General features: G+C 40.5%; 1 protein-coding gene across 1 annotated transcript; it reads right to left on the bottom strand.

The window, feature by feature from the left end:
• Positions 1-270: 270 nt before the first annotated feature.
• On the bottom strand, positions 271-19443 carry tars3 (threonyl-tRNA synthetase 3). Its single transcript, XM_058388324.1, has 19 exons — positions 19071-19443; positions 18734-18826; positions 17683-17870; positions 16023-16146; positions 14929-15053; positions 12538-12655; positions 11836-11900; positions 11681-11759; positions 11379-11525; positions 7879-7977; positions 6788-6954; positions 5910-6072; positions 5606-5743; positions 5380-5457; positions 5154-5254; positions 4960-5064; positions 3842-3914; positions 3133-3247; positions 271-1566 (listed from the first exon to the last, which is right to left on the bottom strand). The coding sequence occupies exons 1-19, from the start codon at positions 19404-19406 to the stop codon at positions 1418-1420; spliced, it is 2463 nt and encodes an 820-aa protein (XP_058244307.1). The 5' UTR covers positions 19407-19443; the 3' UTR covers positions 271-1417.
• Between the last annotated feature and the right edge of the window lie 408 nt (positions 19444-19851).

Genomic DNA, 19851 nt, shown 5'->3' on the forward strand with positions numbered 1-19851 from the left:
AGCCAGGCCTGAGGGATTCTCCACAAGTCAGACCAAATGCCAGGATTGTTCCTTCTTGGGCTTCTGATCCACAGCTCAGACCAGAGAGAGCTGTTCCCTGGACAACCTTCGCATGGATGCTCCACAAAGCTGGGATTATGGAAGAAGAAAAAAGCCATATGAGTGCCCCCCCCCAATCCACCCCACTCTCATCCTCACTAACCCCCCCCACTCTCTCTCTCTCTCTCTCACACACACACACACACAATTAAGATTAAATCAAGACATCAATCTCAGAAAATGGTTTATTCTTCATTATTCCCTGCAGTCATCAAAGCTTTACTTCAGTTTTTCCTCCTCATCACACATCACTCCATCAAACCGTCCCTTTAACAGCACACAATTCACAACATAACAGTCTGGGTGAAATTTACCGTCTGTGTTCTTGCATTCAGTGCAATTGACAAAAAAAAAAAACCCCAACTCATTGAAATGACATTTTGTCAAAATGATTTTCTGCATTCACGAGTGTTCAAGCCAAACGTCACCTCCACCAACTGCTTCCCACGTGTCTGCAGAACCGTTTGGATTTCATTCGACGCACTGAAAAAGCATCTTCCTTCGATGGTACAGAAGAGAGATTTCATTTACTTTCATTCACACCTTCCCTCTAACGCTGTTAACGTCTCTTTGTTGAACTCAGACCATCATCATGTCCCACTTTCTATAACTGCCACTGCATTTCCCTTTCCACTTTGTCCTGTTTCTTGTCTGTTGCACCTGATGACCTGATCCCAATCCAAACATAAAGCCTCTTACTTCCGTTTTTCCCCCCCTCCTCCCAACGTAGTGTTTAATAATCCAGTCTAGGGGTGTTACAGGGTTCACAGGATGATGATAAATAAATAAAAGTATTAATCACAGTTTTAATCAACATTAGAAATAACAACAAACAGAGAAAACAAAAAGAAACCTTAATTGAGGAATTATTTTTCATTCTAAGAAGGACATTTGCAAGGTTGGTTAGCATTTATCATGTTAGCATTTATCAACTGAAAGGGGTTTTTGAAGAAAAGAGGAAAACATTGTTCCTTGAACATCTAACAAGCCAGAAAAGTCAGAAACATGTTCACAGCAGCGGCGGATTCAACACAGCTGAACGGTTTTCATGTTTTCAGCCTAGCAGTGTTCTCTGAAAAGAACAAAACCCTCTGGAGTAACAAAAGGCTGGGTAAAAAAAACTAAACATAGGCAGTAAGAAATGGAAAGCAAATGAAGTAAGCATCGGATCGTACAAGGTGACTAACCGTGAAAGCATGACACCGTAACACCCCGATTCAAGTCATCATCATCAACCAAACAGCTGCTACCGAAAAAAAAAAAATACATATATGAGGCTTTTTGAAAGTCTGAATTGGAATCAGGCCCGTGTGTTTGTTCAGAAGACCTCCTCGGCGTTCTTGCAGCGCGACTGTTTGAGCAGCGAAAGCCGAGCCAGAACCTCGGGCACCGTCAGCTCGCCGTGGACCTTGTTGTCCCTGGTGCGCACATTGACGCTGTTAGTCATCTTCTCCTTCTCACCGACCACTGCCAAGGACAACATCAAAGAGGGAAAAAGAAAAACAAATAACGCATAATGATTTCCATGTTAATTTCCGCAGCTGTTCCTGCAAGAGCAACAGTTGGCATAACAGCATCGCGTGTTGCTTTTGCAAACAGGCCGAAGATTCGCTCGCGGTCAGAGAACGTACACACGTGTCAAAAACATCACACGCAGCGAGTGAGTGAGTGAGCGAGTGAGAGTGTGAGCGAGAGAGAGAGAGCGAGCAAGTGAGGGATGGAATAAGTGAGGGAAGGAGTGAGACAGTGAATGAGTGAGTGAAGGAGTGAGGGATGGAATAAGTGAGGGAGTGAGTGAGTGAGACAGTGAATGAGGGAGTGAGACTGGGAGTGAGTGAGTGAGTGAGACAGTGAATGAGGGAGTGAGACTGGGAGTGAGGGAGTGAGACAGTGAATGAGGGAGTGAGACTGGGAGTGAGTGAGTGAGTGAGTGAGAGTGAATGAGGGAGTGAGACTGGGAGTGAGTGAGTGAGACAGTGAATGAGGGAGTGAGACTGGGAGTGAGTGAGTGAGTGAGACAGTGAATGAGGGAGTGAGACTGGGAGTGAGGGAGTGAGACTGGGAGTGAGGGAGTGAGACAGTGAATGAGGGAGTGAGACTGGGAGTGAGTGAGTGAGTGAGACAGTGAATGAGGGAGTGAGACTGGGAGTGAGTGAGTGAGACAGTGAATGAGGGAGTGAGACTGGGAGTGAGTGAGTGAGACAGTGAATGAGGGAGTGAGACTGGGAGTGAGGGAGTGAGACAGTGAATGAGGGAGTGAGACTGGGAGTGAGTGAGTGAGTGAGACAGTGAATGAGGGAGTGAGACAGTGAGTGAGTGAGTGAGACTGGGAGTGAGGGAGTGAGACGGAGTGAGGGAGTGAGTGAGACAGGGAGTGAGGGAGTGAGACTGGGAGTGAGGGAGTGAGTGAGACAGTGAATGAGGGAGTGAGACTGGGAGTGAGGGAGTGAGACAGTGAATGAGGGAGTGAGACTGGGAGTGAGGGAGTGAGACAGTGAATGAGGGAGTGAGGGAGTGAGACAGTGAATGAGGGAGTGAGTGAGAGATGGAGTGAGTGAGTGAGACAGTGAATGAGGGAGTGAGACTGGGAGTGAGGGAGTGAGACTGGGAGTGAATGAGGGAGTGAGACTGGGAGTGAGGGAGTGAGACAGTGAATGAGGGAGTGAGACTGGGAGTGAGGGAGTGAGACAGTGAATGAGGGAGTGAGACTGGGAGTGAGGGAGTGAGACAGTGAATGAGGGAGTGAGACTGGGAGTGAGTGAGTGAGACTGGGAGTGAGTGAGTGAGACTGGGAGTGAGGGAGTGAGACTGGGAGTGAGGGAGTGAGACTGGGAGTGAGGGAGTGAGACTGGGAGTGAGGTAACTATTGTACTTTTTACTGCAAATTTCTAGACTTGAGGTCTTATGTTAACATTCTTCCTGTAAGGTTAGGATATCGCTAGTTATCAACGTACACAAGTGTGAAACTAGATACAGAACCAGAAGCTGTTGGATTTGTGTGATGTGTCAGAAACACCCCAGATCTTCTCTTACCCAAAATGAAGTTGTACTGAGCGAGCTGAGCATTGCGGATTTTCTTGTTCAGAAGGCAGCCGGAGTCGAGGTCTGCATCCGCCATGAAACCCGCCTCCACAAACTGCTTACACACCTACGGAGGAACAGAGGCTTCTGCTGTGACTCAAGCTACAGTTCGCTCACCAAACAGATCACTTCACCCACATTTATCCAGCATCTTACAGTTCAGAACACTGATCTAGAGTCAGCAGATCACTGAGCTGTATTTAGTATAACACAGAAAAACTGATGATATGGTGTGTTTTTCCTCCAGGAGACATTTAAATATGCATGAAAGGAGTCTCCAGTTTCAATTATTTGTTTTGTGAATGTTCCCCAACATTAAACATAACTGGATAAAAAGTCATTCTGTAATCAATAATCAATGGCAAAGAGCTGTGCTTTGAGGAAAAATAAGTCACTCCCTGGTTGTAGCAGTGCCTCAGGCAGCATCACAGCATCCCATCACTGATTATTTTCCTGTTACAGCACACCTCCACATTTGTCTGAGATGACTAGAACATTTTTTACACCTGTCTTCTGATAGGAAACTCATTTACTATGAAATCATACAAGCACTGAAGATTATTCTGGATACTTTGAATGAAAGGATTTCCTTTGGTTCGGTCCCAGATTAGGTTTAATCTCTTGACACAATAGAAGTTAAAAGAAAGACGGAGTAACGAACCTCACTGGCGTATTCTTCCAGGGACGGATTCACAGGAACCACCATCACCTGGCGAGGAGATACCCAGAGCGGCCTGAGAAAACATTAAGACCGCAAGAGAAGTGATGTTTAGACATGAAGAATGTTCCTAGTGGTCACACACACACTTCGCTTTCATATACTGTAGAACAGAGAGCAGTTTGTACGGATTAAAGTGTTCCTCTTTATAAAACCGACTGCCAAACCATCCGAGGTTGAAAAGAGAAAAGGGGCGGGGTTTAGCAGCTTCATTTCAGCTGACCCGGGCTGTAAAATTGCAAACGTGCCTAAAACTAGCTGGACTCACCTACTCGCATGTAAACCACTGTTTTTTTAAAAAGCCATGAGGTCTGGAAAGACTTAAAAGTGATGTCTCTTGAGCTGAACAGCATTATGAAATATTTCTAATAATAATAATAAAAAGAAGTAGAATAATTAGTATTTATTTAAAAATAAATGCAAAATGATAAAAATAAATAAATACAGTGGAACCCTAGCATATGAATTTAACTTATTTTTGAGGCGAGTTCTTAAGTTGAAAATTTTTATTGCGAAACGAATTTTCCCCTAAGAAATAATGTAAACGCAGATAATCCGTTCCAGCTGCCCAAAAACATGACCAATACGAAGCGTATGGAAACTGTATAGCTGCTAACAAAGAACTGACCCAAGCCAAGCATTTCCATGTCAAGGCTCCTCACAGGAAGTCGTGCCGCTAAGCTTGGGCTAAAAATAGAACAGATCACCCATGCCACCAATCTGTTAACAAAAAAACACCAGAAAAATCACCTAGCTTTTGAATGCATGCTGAAGGCAACGTTGGTATCATGGGTTGACTCTTTCCAAACAGCTTTCACTGACTGAAAAAGATTTGTAAACTCGCTTTGTTTGGCTTTCAACTGATGCAAACAAGTTTTCAACGGCTCCTGTGCCCGCAATCGTACGTATGCTGATGCAAATTTCTTAAGAGAAAGAGAACCATTCGTATGCCGAGGTTCCACTGTTAGTGATGAAGTAAAAAGAAAACTGCTTCAGCAGCAAAATCACTGCCGTTCCAGATACTTCATCCATAGTACATTTGTTTTTCTAGAAGTTCTTACCATTTTCCAGCGTAGTTTTCAGTGAGAATGGCGATCATCCTCTCGACCGAGCCCAGGATGGCGCGATGGATAATCACAGGCCTGGCTTTATCATCTCCGTCTTTCCTAGAAGCAGATTTGATGGTCATGTGATAATGAGGTGATGATGCGTGTCCAGGAGGGTTAATAAGTGAGAAGTCTGGAATATTCCTCACCCAATGTAAGTTAAGTTGAAGCGAATAGGAAGCTGGAAGTCCAGCTGGATGGTGGCACACTGGTGATAACGTCCGATGGCGTCCTTGATCTTGATGTCAATCTGCAACGGCAAACAAAAGACGTACAAATACAAAAATATAAATCACACAAGGACAGAAATATATATATATATATATATATATTTCTGTCCTTGTGTGATTCGGGACATCAAGGTCAAGGTCTCACCTTCGGCCCGTAAAAAGCTCCATCGCCTGGGTTTAGCTTCCATGGTTCCCCAAACTCATTCAGACTGTTCTCAAGTTGCTGCAGGATTCAGACGTAAAACTGAATCATTAAAAATATTTTGAAGAACAAAATCCTTCTCAGCTTTTTCAGATGTGAAGCTTGTGAAGGTTTATAGAATAAAATGACTCATTTTGTGAAATTCATTATTAATAATCGTATGCAGCACCTTCTCAGCCTGGTCCCACACGGCGATGTCCCCGAGGAACTTCTCCGGCCGGGTGGACAGATGCAGCTGGAAGGAGAAGCCGAAGACGTCATAGACACAGCGCAGGAAGTCCAGACAGCCCTTCATCTCTGACTCAATCTGGAAGGAGAAGAGTGGAGCCACATGAGGACTAGAAACTCAGGAAGTTATATACAGAGTGTCTACAAACAAAAAAGGAAGATTTTGTATGAAATGTCCTGAAACAGAGGAATAAAGATCATCTCTGTGTCAAAACACCAGAAGGTTGGTGGGTTGAATATCGTACCTGATCCATGGTGCAGAAGATGTGGGCATCGTCCTGCTGGAAACGGCGGACGCGGGTGAGTCCAGTTAGTGTCCCTGAGAGTTCATTACGGTGCAGCACGCCAAAATCCGCCAGCCTCAGTGGAAGCTCTCTCCAAGAGCGGGGCCGGTGACAGAACATCAGACTGGGGAGGTAGCAAAAGAGGGGGACAGAAAAAGACAGATTGGAGAGAAAGAGAGAGAGAGAGAGAAAGAAAGGAATTAGACAGAGAAAGGGGCAGTAATAAACAGACAGAAATAGAGAAAAAGTGAGAGAAAGGGGGACAGAAAGAGAAAAAGAGAGATATGAAAGAAAGAAAGAAAGAAAGAAAGAAAGAAAGAAAGATGAAGAGAAATAGAAAGAAGCATACAGAAAGTAGTACAGACAGAAGTAGAGAGAGAGAGGTAGCAAGAGACAGGGAAAGAGACAGATTTCAGAGAGAAAGAGAAAGGTATAGAGAGATCACAGTTAGACGGAGAGGAGGGCAAAAAAAAAACAGACAGCAGAAATAAGGAGAGAGAGAGAGAGAGAGAGATTTCAGAAAGAAAGAGAAAGGTAGAGAGAAAGCGCAATTAGACGGGGAGGGGGGCAAAAAAAAACCGACAGAAGAAATAAGGAGAGAGAGAGAGAGAGAGAGAGAGAGAGAGAGAGGTTTTGTTTTGACTTCATAACAATTCATAAGAATCATCCATCGTAATCAGCTCTTCAAAAAAACTAGTCTTAAATCTGGGTCCTGGGCTATAGTCATGGAGATCCTGCTCCAGCTAAGAGCTATTTCTGAAACACTCCAACACCAGTGCTGTGTCAGTGACACAAGACCACAACTATTTCCTCCTCACAGCTGGACACGTGTGCTTTACCAGTGTCCGGGGCAGTTCATGGGCTTGAGGGCGAAGATGTCCTGCTCCACAGGGAAGGAGAACATGTTCTCACTGTAGTGCTGCCAGTGGCCTGACGTTTCCCACAGCTTGCTGTTGTAGATGTTTGGAGATGCCACTTCCTGAAAACCTCTTCTCCAGTACTCCTCCTGTGTTTAGAGAGATCACGTAAACAAATCAGGATCGCTCTTACACGGCTTAAATGCGCTGACTGGCAGAACTTCAGTTATTAACAGATCCAAAAATTAGATGTGTATAATTTAGATATTCATTAATATTAGTGCAGAAATGCTGATTTTGTAATTCTTAGATAAAATAAAGCAAATTGTTAAAACAAAGGACAAAAAAAATATCGTATAATTCTATAAGCAATTAATAGTCGATCAAGTAATCAGGAAATTTAACATTTTAAGTATGTAACCATGAAACATGTTCAATATTTTATTTATTTATTTATTTATTTAGAACTAATTTATTTATTTATTTATTAATTTATTAAAGAAAAATCATGCAAGTGAAAAACAAATATATAATAAAGATTTATAGTAAATATTAATAATTATTAGATCATAATTTAAAAAAAAAAAATAGAAAAAAATAAAAATAATCCTATTTCTAAACCATTTTTCAAAATAACACTTTTTAAAAAATAATTAAACATTTTTTTATTCTATAAATTGCCTCATTTTGCTTATTAACTTCATTAATCTTGGTTATATAAATTTAAATTAGCTTACTAATTTAATTAAAATGCTCAAAATATTAAAAAATATACCGAATACTTCTTATATACAGCCATAAAGTGTGTTTACGTTCTCAGATCAATACGTTTACAGTTCTACACATTAACATGTCCATGCAGTTTCCCATCATTACTGCATTCTTATAAAATGACGTGTACGTTGACGTGTACACGTGTCTACAGATGTCCCCTATACACAGCTGAAGAGCTGAGGAAGAGAAGCATGCACAGATCTCCATACCGTACAGACGGGAATCTGCCGATCATACGCAGGAACAGAGTTACGTAACGCATCCAGATGCTAACGTATGAATGTGTGGAGCAGATTTACCCTGATGAACTCAGTCAGAGTGTTGTAGATGTAGGCTCCTCGAGGGAGGAAGAAACAGCTGCCTGGACTCAGATCGTGAAAGAAGAACAGCTCCTGATCCTGAATATGAGAGAGAGAGAGAGAGAGAGAGAGAGAGAGAGAGAGAGAGAGAGAATATAAACCTTCTTTCATCTCTATATCTCTATCGATACCTCATTCTTCAATCTTTCCTCACTGATCCTTTCCCGGTACTTCTTCCTTAATTATTCCCATCCATCTCAGACTGGCTAGTAAAATGATATAAGATCAATATTGTGATCAATTTGTATTGTGAAAAGTAGACTTTTCTGGCATGCTGTGCCTTAATTAATTTATTAAAGAAAATAATAATAATAATAATAATAATAATAATATCTTATTTAAATCCTAAATTTCTACAGACGTTTTTTTCTTAATCTTTTCTCTTAAATTCTTTCTTTTAAAAAAAAAAAAATATTACATTATAATTTTAATTTAACACTGAAAAGTAAATAAATAAATGTAATCTGTAAAAAATCAACAAAATTATTATTTTAAAGATTAAAGTATTTGCATTTCATTTTCAAAGCTGGATTCTGGTTAAATATTATGAAACATTTATTTCTGAACTATAAAGAGTCACGATAACCACAAATGTCACAAATGGAAAAAAATGTGTTTATACTGAAATATTTCTGATGTCTTCAGTAATTCTGGTCCTAATGTGTTGCTTGGTGTTGTGTTGTTGCGTTATTCCTGCTGTGTTACAACTTTTTTTCTTGTTCAGTTTTCATTTTTTATCAGAAATCCAATGTAGCCAAGATGCTGGCGCAAATTTTGAACTTGGTTGAAAGACCCAGAATGCAATGCAGCTAGCTGACCCCGAGTTACGGCAGAGACTGACGGAGGCACTCGTGTTAAAGTTAAAGCTTTGAGCTGAGGAAATGTAAAAGCTGGACTGATAAATGGACTAAAGCTCCGCTGCATCAGTTACATCAGTTCAATTCCCACAGGGCTTTTAACATGGTCACAAAGCAGCTTTACAGAAATGTATAAATATATTCAGGATAAAAATGATCAATTTTAATATCTCTAATAAGGAAGCCAGAGGTGATGGTGAGGAAAAAAATTCCTTAGATGATTTGAGGAAGAAACCTTGAGAGGAACCAGACTCTAAAGGGAGCCTCATCCTCATCACACCGGAGCGTGATCCTAAATCTTTTCCCTTCTATAACGGTGTACAAAAAAGAGCAGCTGTTTAACTTGGAGATTCATTAAACTTTAAGCTGATTTTGTTGAAATTATCTTCTGTTCAATGTTGAAAACTTGGTCAAGTTAGTCAAACAGCATTATGGGTAACATAGGACACTATTAACCGATATAAAAACAGAGCAACAGGTTTCTAAAAAGTCAAAATCAGACAAGAATTGTAATAAAAATTAAGAATTTCTTTACATAAATCCAAGATGGAACTGAAGTTCAGATCATCTTTATACAGATTAATCTAAAACTCTTTTAGGGTGGACAGGATGAACGGCCACTTATGTTCAGTAGGAGGACACACAGTGCCAGAGTTTTCCATCTCCACAGGGACTCGAGGTGACACATGGCATCAAATCTGCTCTCGACTCCCAAGACAAACTGTTCCGCGATTCCTCCAACTTCAGACAGTAGCGTATGTCGGCAGGGCAGGACACGACGCTGAGGGGATTAAAGTCAACATCGAACCCGATCCTGCTACAGTTTCTCAGTCACGAATATGCGACTCTATAAGGAGTGAGAAAGGAAGGAAAAGGAAATCTGCCCTTGAAGAACCAGCTGGTCATGAAGGGATCAGTAGGAAGCGTCGATCACACGCTAATCGAGAATGTGACATAAGCGGAGACGGATAGGGGCGGGTGAAAATTTATTCTGTGCATTTCCAAGACGCTGTGGCTTTGATCGGCTTTCTTCAAAAGCACGCAATATAGAGACCGTTACATCCAATGCTGCAGTTCTCTCCAGCAAACTGTTGGCATGTGGATTAAAGCAAGCTCACGCTCGTTATTTCGCTTTTATAAATGAAGGATCGTCATTCAACTGGATTCAACCCTCATTCCAACTCGGAGAAACGAACGCCGGTTGGTCTTTGGAACTTTCCGTTGCTCTGTATGTTGGCACGAAGAGCAAAAACGACACCTAATCATTCGCATAGAGACGTTTCATTTAAAACTAATGGAGTTCTTCCACAGTAGATTGATGAAGCTCATCCAGACCACAGTGCGCTTTATTTCTCCCTCGGACCCTGCACCGGCCAACAACGAGGAAATTTATGATTGGAATCAGACCAGAGTCTGAACTCATTTCCTCCAAACATTCCCATGATACAGTGATGAAAAACTCTACAAACACACCCCATGACAATTCCAAATCATTATAGTGACCAATAAGTACAGAATAAGCCACTTGGGGGTGTGCAGTTAGTGGAAAATAACCAACAGTGACAAAACCCTTCCTGAATTATTTTCCTATAAGAGCATGTCCTGAAGTGTTTTATTCCTCTTATACCAATTTACCAGTGATTATGAACCTATGAATAATTTATTACAGTTTTATCTGTTTAGAGTTACATTTAAATGTTGTGCAATCATGCATTTTTATCCCTTTTACATTTAATGTTGTGGAACATCCAGTCATGATTTTTTATCCATTTAGAATTACTTTTAATTGTTGTGGAACGTTCAATCAAGCATTTTTATCCGTTTAGAGTTACATTTAATGTTGTGGAATATTGAATCATGCTGGAATATTGAATCATTATCTCTTTATAACTGTATTTAATGACATGGGGCTTTTTTAAAACAACATCTGATTAAAGTTCAATTAAATCTGTTTAATGTCCAGTCATGATTTTCATCCATTTATAGTTACATTAAATGTTGTGGGATGTCCAAGAGACAAGTTTGTGTCATCACTTTATACACATTACAGCAGAGATAAAGACCTCACCACATTTGCTCACCAGCCTTTTTTTCTTTCTCTTTAAATAAATAAAAGTAAGATGTGGTACGGAGGTATCAAAGTGCAAATCCCTCGTCATCCTGAAAAGCTGGCAAAGTCTTTTTATGCTTTTCTGAAATATTATATCTTTCATTAGATGAAGGTCTGCTGTACAGATCCCTGTGAATGAACTTGCTGCTATTTTTGAGTTGCAGTGCACGCCTGAACAACTGCCTGAGCTGCGGTTAGAGGAAAATGCTCTAATTATCTGATCTCATTATATTATATTATATTATATTATATTATATTATATTATATTATAATATAATATAATATAATATAATATAATATAATATAATATAATATAATATAATATAATATAATATAATATAATATAATATAATATAATATAATATAATATAATATAATATAATATAATATATGTGAACACATTTTTCTACAGTGTACTATTCTAGTTCTATTAACATGTACTCTAAAACAGGACCCGATCGTTCCTGCCTCACCTTTCCGATTTTCCGGTGGTCTCGGTTCTTGGCCTCTTCCTGAAAGCGTTCCCACTCCTTCAGCATCTTAGTGTCGGGGAAAGAAATCCCGTAAATTCTCTGCAGCGTCTCCATGTCCGAGCGGCCTTCCCAGTACGTGGAGGAGTTCTAGACGACATCAAGACGATCCGTGAAACTTGTGTATCTTTATACATGCAATAATATTCCAAATCATTTTATATTTAACGTCACGCTTAGTTAGTAACCGTGCTATGAACATATTTTACAATCATTAAACAATTACCGGACAACCTGACACACACCTTGTAGACCTTCAGGGCTTTGATTTTGCCCGTATGGCGCACGTGTGGACCTCGGCACAGGTCAATGAGAGGACCACATCTGTAAAGAGTACACAAGAGCTCAGAACCGATCCACACAATATTACAACACAACCTGGTGTTTTTTTTCCATTTACCTGTACACAGTAGTGGTAGGGGTGGTCACTTTCTCATTCAGGATGCGACATTTAAACTTGTTGTACTGGGAAAGGAAAGCAAGACAAAGATAAATCTCCAAATAGCGAGCAGAAAAGCTTTGTTACGAGGAAATGTGTCTGTTAGAGCATGAGCTGACGTGTTTTATTCCTTTTATATTACAACAGCTTCATTAATAAAAAGTAAATAAATAATTTGGGGCAGTACGGTGGCTTAGTGGTCAGCACTGTTGCCTCACAGTAAGAAGGTCCTGGGTTTGAATCCTGGGTTCGAACAGGCAGGGGCCTTCCTGTGTGGAGTTTGCATGTTCTCCCCGTCTCTGTGTGGATTTACTCCGGGTACTCCGGTTTCCTCCCACAGTCCAAAAACATGTACATTAGGTTGATTGGTGATTCTACAGGAGTGAGCGTGAGTGTGTGTGGTTGTTTGTCTATATGTGTGATGGACCGGTGACCAGGGTGTACCCCTGCCTTTCACCCAATGAGTGCTGAGATAGGCTCCAGCGTGACTCTGATTAGGAATAAAGCAGGTATAGAAAACGGATGGATGGATGGATGGATAAATAATTCTTTATGACACCAGCATGTACTTTTATTTTTATCTGTTGTGGTATAAAACTAATTATTTTTATGTAATACGTCCTCATGCTCCCTTTTTGTCAGTGTATCTAGGAAGGATTTTACCTTAAACATCTCCAGCAGCGTTTCCTTGCTAATCTCCAGTCTCTCGAACGGCTGCTTGTCCTTCATGATGCCCTTACAGAGCGTCTCCAGATCTCCAAACTCCGTGCTGGACACTCCTCTAACAGAGACAACACCAAATTAGCATTATCTACAGGACACAGATTACAGAACAAGGACAAAAGTGTCCACCAACATGAGGTGAATTTTTTATACATGAAACTATAGAGTTGGCAGTTTATTAGGTACACCTACAGTATGTAATGTTTATATCAGATATATAAAAGAAATTAAATAAATGCAAGTCTGTAATTTGTGCTATGTTTGTGTCAAAAATTTGTAGGGCTTGTGTTGGTTTGGTTTCCTGCTTGAGGATGCTGTGGAACAACCACAAAACAAGATTTTCTCTCTTTTTCTATTGGCGTTAATAAGACTAATATATAAAGCTTATAATAATAAAGTTAATAATAAACTTATAAAGCTAACACTAGAGCCTCCTTCCAAATAAAAAATAAAAAAGTATATATTTTTAATCATTATTAATATTATAATTATTATTAAATAATTTAACAATTATAATAAATTTTGGAAAATATTTTTTATATTATATTTAAACACAGATTTTTATTTATAACACAACATCTTTGTTTTCTCCTCAAATTCTTTCACAATATGGCCAATTACATGGAACATCCATCATAGTGGTTACTATAGAAACAATACATGTTGTGTATGTTACAAATAAAAATCTGTATTTGAATATAATATAAAAATATTTTCCAACTAATATTACCACTAATAATGATTCAAAATATATTCTTTTTATTTTTTCTTTGGAAGGGGTCTCCAGTGTTAGAGCTTCTTAGATGCTACTGACCGCTGCTCTTATTGCTGTTAGGGAAAATAAATCAACCTCAGACAGAGATATTATAAAAGCTATATCAGTATTGTGAAATCACAGTACAAACAACATATAATCAAATTCCTGCTAATCTGTACCAAATGTTTGCACTTGTGTCCCCGTCCCCCCCCATCATTTGATTTTGTATTTAGACACGTTAGTGACTTCATCCTTCAGAACAGCATGACTTTACCTGCCAATCATTTACCCGACCCGATCCTGGGCTTCTGAAGCAAATCCGAAACCTTTCTGATAAGCTGTTTGTTCTGAGGTAACGTGATGTGCTGGTTTGTAGCCCATCTGTCTGCTTGCACGATTCTCGTTTGACCCTTCAGAGCTACAAGCTGTTTCCCCCACACACACTCGCTCCTCTCTGCCAGAGTTTTCTTTTTCACGCCATCTTCAATAAACCCTCGATAGTGCTGTTACGTGAAAAGCTCGAGCTGACATCGCTGAATATCACACTGTGTTAAAAGCTTAGTCATTTTACTCATCACAGCGTTTAAGTAAACATTTAAAACACCATACAGTTTCTTTAATCCTTCACATACGTAGATCAGGCATAACATTATAACCACCTGCCTAATATCGTGTTGGTTTTCCTTTTGCTGCCAAAACAGCCCTGACCTGTCATGAACTGTGTATTCTGACACCTTTCTATCAGAACCAGCATTAACTTCTTTAGCAATATGATCAACAGTAGATCGTCTGTTGGATCGGATCACACGGTCCAGTCTTCGCTCCCTACGTGCATCAGTGAGCTTGACCCTGTCTCCGGTTCACCACTGTTCCTTCCTTGGACCACTTCTGATAGATACTGACCACTGCAGACTGCATGAGCTGCAGTTTTGGAGATGTTCGTCTATCCATCACAAATTGGCCCTTCGTCAAACTCGCTCAAATCCTTACGCTTGTCCATTTTTCCTGCTTCTAACACATCAACTTTGAGGACAAAATGTTGACTTGCTGCCTAATATATCCCACCCACTAACAGGTGCCATGATGAGGAGATCATCAGTCTTATTCACTTCACCTCCCAGTGCTCATAATGTTATGCCTGATCGGTGTAAAGTACAGAGAACAAAATAATATCTAAAGACACTGGATTTAGAAACATAAAACAGTGACTGTATATGAACTCGAGAACCGGAGAGCCAAAACGGTTTTTTTTTTTCTTGCATATAATTTGTAGGAAAGTCTGAGGTGTGCCTAATAAACTGGCCACAAAAAAGTGACAGGTTATTCATGTAACAGACAACTATGGTTGATTATTTTTCTATAACAGCAAACAGATCTGTTTGTTTCATAACACAGGAATTTTTTTTTGTATCCAGGTTTAGCTACACTGAGAAACACGTCATCTCTTACATTATAGCTGCAATAAACACCAGAGACTCCTTCCATAAAAGCTAAATAAACCTGTGACAGCTGCAGAGATGTTGTTATAGAAAATAAATCAGTTCATCAGGTGTGAATATAACCCCTACACTCACTTCTGTCCATCCAGGAACATGTCGTAGTAGAAGCCGTTCTCGATGGGAGGCCCGTAACACAGGCAGCCTCCATAGAAGCGCTCCATGGCTTCTCCAAGGATGTGGGCACTGGAGTGCCAGTATACCTGAGGACACGGAGACAGAGAGAGTAGATGTGAAGTAGCTTATCATAGCAAAAAAATCAAGCCACAAACCAGAATGAGAATATATATATATATATATATATATATATATATATATATATATTTCATTCTCCTATTGTTAGCGGTGGAGAATCCTGATGATGAGAATAACAAGGGCAACGATAAAAATGATTTTATTTATTTTATTTCCATAGCTGATGTTTGTAAGGATATGTTTTTATGCCTTGGATGGCTTTTCTGTAAGACGATAAAGAGAGGTTTCTCAAAAACAATAGATAAAATCAAGCCACAGGTTTTTATTTACGATTCATGCATCAGCCTCCATCGCAGACATTATTGCAAAATCAAGCAAATTCTGCGATATCCAACAGAGCTTGCAATGTTTTTTGCAAATTCGTGCCATTGTGTGATCACTACAACACAGGATTCAGCAAAGCTCTCTCCGATTGTGCGTGAAGATGAGGAACATCAGCACAGCTCTCAGAGGAAAATCATTACGTGTGTCGTCACTGGTAGGAGTTTAGAAAGAAGAATCCTGTGCTTGTGATTTCACCAGTTCCAGTATAAATAAACTCAAACTTTGTAGCTTGAATTCTTCGCAAAAATTGCAAAGTCTTGGTCATTTTTTAAATGTCTTTGGTCTCCTGAAATCCTGGGAGGGACTGTTATATAGATAGAAATGTACAAGCAAAGTAACAGAGTTCATCTTCGGTCACCTAGTGTTTGTTTTAATGGTACAGATTTTCCATTTAAGCAGACCACTTAAATGTCTTAGAAGCGATGTAGAATCCTGTCGAGGGGATTTTAAGAGCCCAAAAGGAGCTTTTTGACAAGAAACATTCTGGACAAACAAAAAAAACCTCCTATACATGATCAGACTATGTGTTATTATCATTATAAGGCTTGATCTGAGCCTCCATGAGTAAGAAACGTCTCAGGTCAGATACTCACAGCCTGGGCGTCTTCATTGTCAAAGCGCAGCAGTTCCAGAGAGCAGTCCTTCTCCAGCGGTCGATCCAAATCCCACAGCTCGTCGTCCACCCGGGCGATCACACAGTTATCAGCCAGACCCTGACTGCAGGAGCACAAACACACCAACACAGTATTCAGCACTGAAGCAGGAAGTGCTCCAACAGCATCACAGCAACATAGTGCTAAACTGCACACATGGTCTAGACAGGAACTCCTGAGGGAAGCTTTAGGTAACTCTCAGAATGACTAAGAACAAAACACTGGACTATTCTGACGTGGCCTTGTATGAGACCTGATCTAAATCCTATTGAACATTTGTGGAAAGAGCTGAAAGATGCAGTCTGGAGAAGGCACGCTTCAAACCCGAGACAGCTGGAGCAGTCTGCTCACGAGGAGTGGGCCAAAATAACCGTGGACTGGTGAGGAAGTCTCATTGAGAGTTACAGAAATGGCTTGATTGCAGTGATTCAATCTCAAAAGGTTGAGCAACAATGTCTGGTTTTCATTTTTCAATTACCAGTAAATTTTTATTTAATCACTACTTTTGTCAGTTTCACATTATTTCAGTGACCATTGTGGGTTTTACTATCTTTAATGCAAGGGTGCCAAAAATTTTGTCCACGTGTGTAATTTCTTCAGCTATTAACAGACATAAATTTACCATTTCAGGCAAAGGTGCAAAATATCATTAAAAGAAAATCAGTAACTCTGGAATTTCATTACATCATCATACCCAGGTAGCACAAGCAATAACCTCGTTTGCTGATTGATGAGATGTCAGCAGCGTGTTTTATGATCCACTGTTACTTTCATTCATCCTGGAGTTATAAATGTTGTTAGACAGCACCCTCGCCTGGAGATAACATGACAATGCCTCTGTGAACAAAGCGAGAGCTCCATGAAGACGTTGGAGTGGAAGAACTGCACAGAGCCCGGACTCTGACTCAACCCCACTGAACACCTTCAGGATGAACCGGAACACCGACTGAACCCCAGACCGCCTTGCTCTTAGTGTCACTAATACTCTCACAGCTGAATAAACACAAATCCCCACAGCCATGATTCAACATCTAGTGGAAATCCTCCACAGAAGAGAAGAGTGGAGTTTATTATATCAGTAAAAGGGTTTAACAAGCACAGACAGACAGCTGTCCAGATACTTTTGGCCAGACAGAGTATTTATCCTGGTCAGGGTGATGATAGATCTAGAATCTGTCCTAAGAAGTTCTGGTTCTCTCGTACATATTCATAACTAGACAGTTCTGGATCTTGGATAAAACTCTTAACCTTCAAATGATGATTTCTCTTTAAAACTATTTGGTCTAAATGCAATTCTTTGTCTCTTAAATTGCTGCTCTTAGAAGCAAGATTATCCATAAATGCCAAGATCTTTTGTTGACAATCAGAAAGGTTCATTCTTATTAGTCTTAATCCGTCTGTATATCTCCAAAACTGAATTATAGCCAATCAGATGATTATATAATAAAAAGGCTTGCTATAGTGTGTGTGTGTTCTCTGGATAAGGGCAGGAGTGACTCATGTGCCTCGTTCATCATGTAACCCCAAACTCACAATAATTTCCAAAAACAGCCTCCAACAGTAATTACACCCACATCATAAGCGGAAAGATTTATCCCACCTGATCCCGCAGGCGAGTTGGTAAGGAGTAGTGACCCAGGATCGAGCCTCCACGATTTGTCCATCGGGCAGCTGGACGGAGATGGGCTTGCTGTTAGCTGCCTGTTTGGCCAGATTGGCATCACTCTCATTTTTCAGTCTTTCATAGAGCTCCAAGCGCTCCGATACGTAGCTGGGCCATGGGTTCAGCTGTTCCAGGAAAAAAAGCATAACAGTCAAATACTACCAGCAATTCATGGTTAATTTATCTCAATCAACCTGCACTACACCTCCTGTATACAACCATCAGGCAAAACATTATGACCAGTGACAGGTGCCGTGAATAACACTGATGATCTCCTCATCATGGCACCTGTTAGTGGGTGGGATATATTAGGCAGCAAGTCAACATTTTGTCTTCAAAGTTGATGTGTTAGAAGCAGGAAAAATGGACAAGCGTAAGGATTTGAGCGAGTTTGACGAAGGACCAAATTGTGTCTAGATGACCGGATCAGAGCATCTCCAAAACTGCAGCTCTTGTGGGGTGTTCCCGGTCTGCAGTGGTCAGTATCTATCAAAAGTGGTCCAAGGAAGGAACAGTGGTGAACTGATGGATGACCAAGGCTCTTTGATGCATGTGGGGAGCGAAGGCTGGCGCATGTGGCTACTGTTGCTCAGATTGCTGAAATTATTAATGCTGGTTCTGATAGAAAGGTGTCAGAACACACAGTGCAGGACGGGTCAAAACAAGAAAAGGGGGGACCAACACAATATTAGGCAGGTGGTCATAATGTTATGCCTGATCAGTGTATACAGTTTAAGGCTGTTGCGTGTTTAACTTTCACTCTGATTCAGGGCCTGTGCGTCTCGGCATATTATAATAGACCCAGTTAAGCTTCAGTCAGTCAGAACTGGTCACAGGTCACTATAAATATGACCATTATACACTGAACCTGCTGTAACTGATGCAACATCAGTGCAATAGTATTCAGGCACTGCATCATGAGCTAGCAGTTTGTCAGATATATTAATGACAAATAATCAGATAAGGACAAAAAAATATTCAGAAATACCTCTCCTACTCCTCCCTGTCCTGTAGGTTTCTCCTTCTTCTTGTTCTTCTCCGTTGTGTTCTGGACCTCTGAAGGCTTTGGGGGTTCTGTACGCTGGTGTGGACGAAAATATATGAAACTATATGAGGAACATTAAATGTTTGTATTGATGCTGAACAATTATATTGTGTTTTATCAGACACAGAGCTCGTGCACAGCTAGATTACTACAACAATGATAGTATTTGCATATCAAGACATATTTGCATATTGCTAATAATATATACTACTACTACTACTACTACTACTACTACTACTAATAATAATAATAATAATGATATTAGTAACAATGGGCCAACCTTCTGGGGTACTTTAACTTTAGGCGTTTCTTTCTTGCTCGTCTCGCGCTTCTCATGCAAAGCGTTGCTCTTGTTCTTGTTCTCGCGGCCTGTGCGCGCGCCGGCCTGGCCCTGTGTCTCGAGCTCGAGTTCGACCTGGAGAGCGCGCTGGAGGTGCACGAGCCGGTACCGGAGCTTCTCGTTCTCGCTCCGCAGGTCCTCGAGCTCGGAGCCGCTCGCGATCTCATCGCAGAGGCAGCCGCCACTCACTCCATCACGGAGGCGGCTGATCTCCTCGCTGAGCGCCTCGATTTGCCGTTCCTGTGCGGCCAAACGTGCGGCCACGCGCTCCGCCATGTTTAAAACCCCTGTGTGACAGCTGGAGGCAGGTCCCCCCCCCCAACCGAGGGTCATTTAATTATTAACGATAAAATAGACACGGAGCAACAGCGACATCTTGTGTACATCTGCGGTGATGCACGAATAAAGACGTCACGATGTTTGCCGGAAGTCTCTCTCTCATTTATTTTAAATCATTTTAACAGCTTTAAAAACATAACTCTCTGTCTTATATACGTATAATTTCGAAATAAATATTTAATCTAATCTAATTTTAATAACTACTTTGTCTCTCTATAAATCCGCTTCAACCGGAAATATCTCGGACTACAAAAACTTAAACGTCTATGCCTTTTTATTTTTTTTCAAACATAAATTTCTAGCGCCATATATTATTGACACGTTATATACATCATGTTCTGGCTACTGAAACAACAACAACAACAACAAAAATCTAAATCCG

Source organism: Hemibagrus wyckioides, linkage group LG04 (genome assembly GCF_019097595.1).
Source record: "Hemibagrus wyckioides isolate EC202008001 linkage group LG04, SWU_Hwy_1.0, whole genome shotgun sequence".
NCBI classification, from domain to species: Eukaryota; Metazoa; Chordata; class Actinopteri; order Siluriformes; family Bagridae; genus Hemibagrus; species Hemibagrus wyckioides.

Excerpts from the sequence above, each read along its gene's own strand:
- tars3 (XM_058388324.1), bottom strand. The coding sequence starts at position 19,406 with ATGGCGGAGCGCGTGGCCGCACGTTTGGCCGCACAGGAACGGCAAATC. Across the intron at positions 15,054-16,022 it reads ACAATGAAGACGCCCAGGCT|GTATACTGGCACTCCAGTGC; the intron begins GTGAGTATCTGA and ends CCGTGTCCTCAG. Across the intron at positions 1,567-3,132 it reads TCAGTACAACTTCATTTTGG|TGGTCGGTGAGAAGGAGAAG; the intron begins GTAAGAGAAGAT and ends TGTCCTTGGCAG.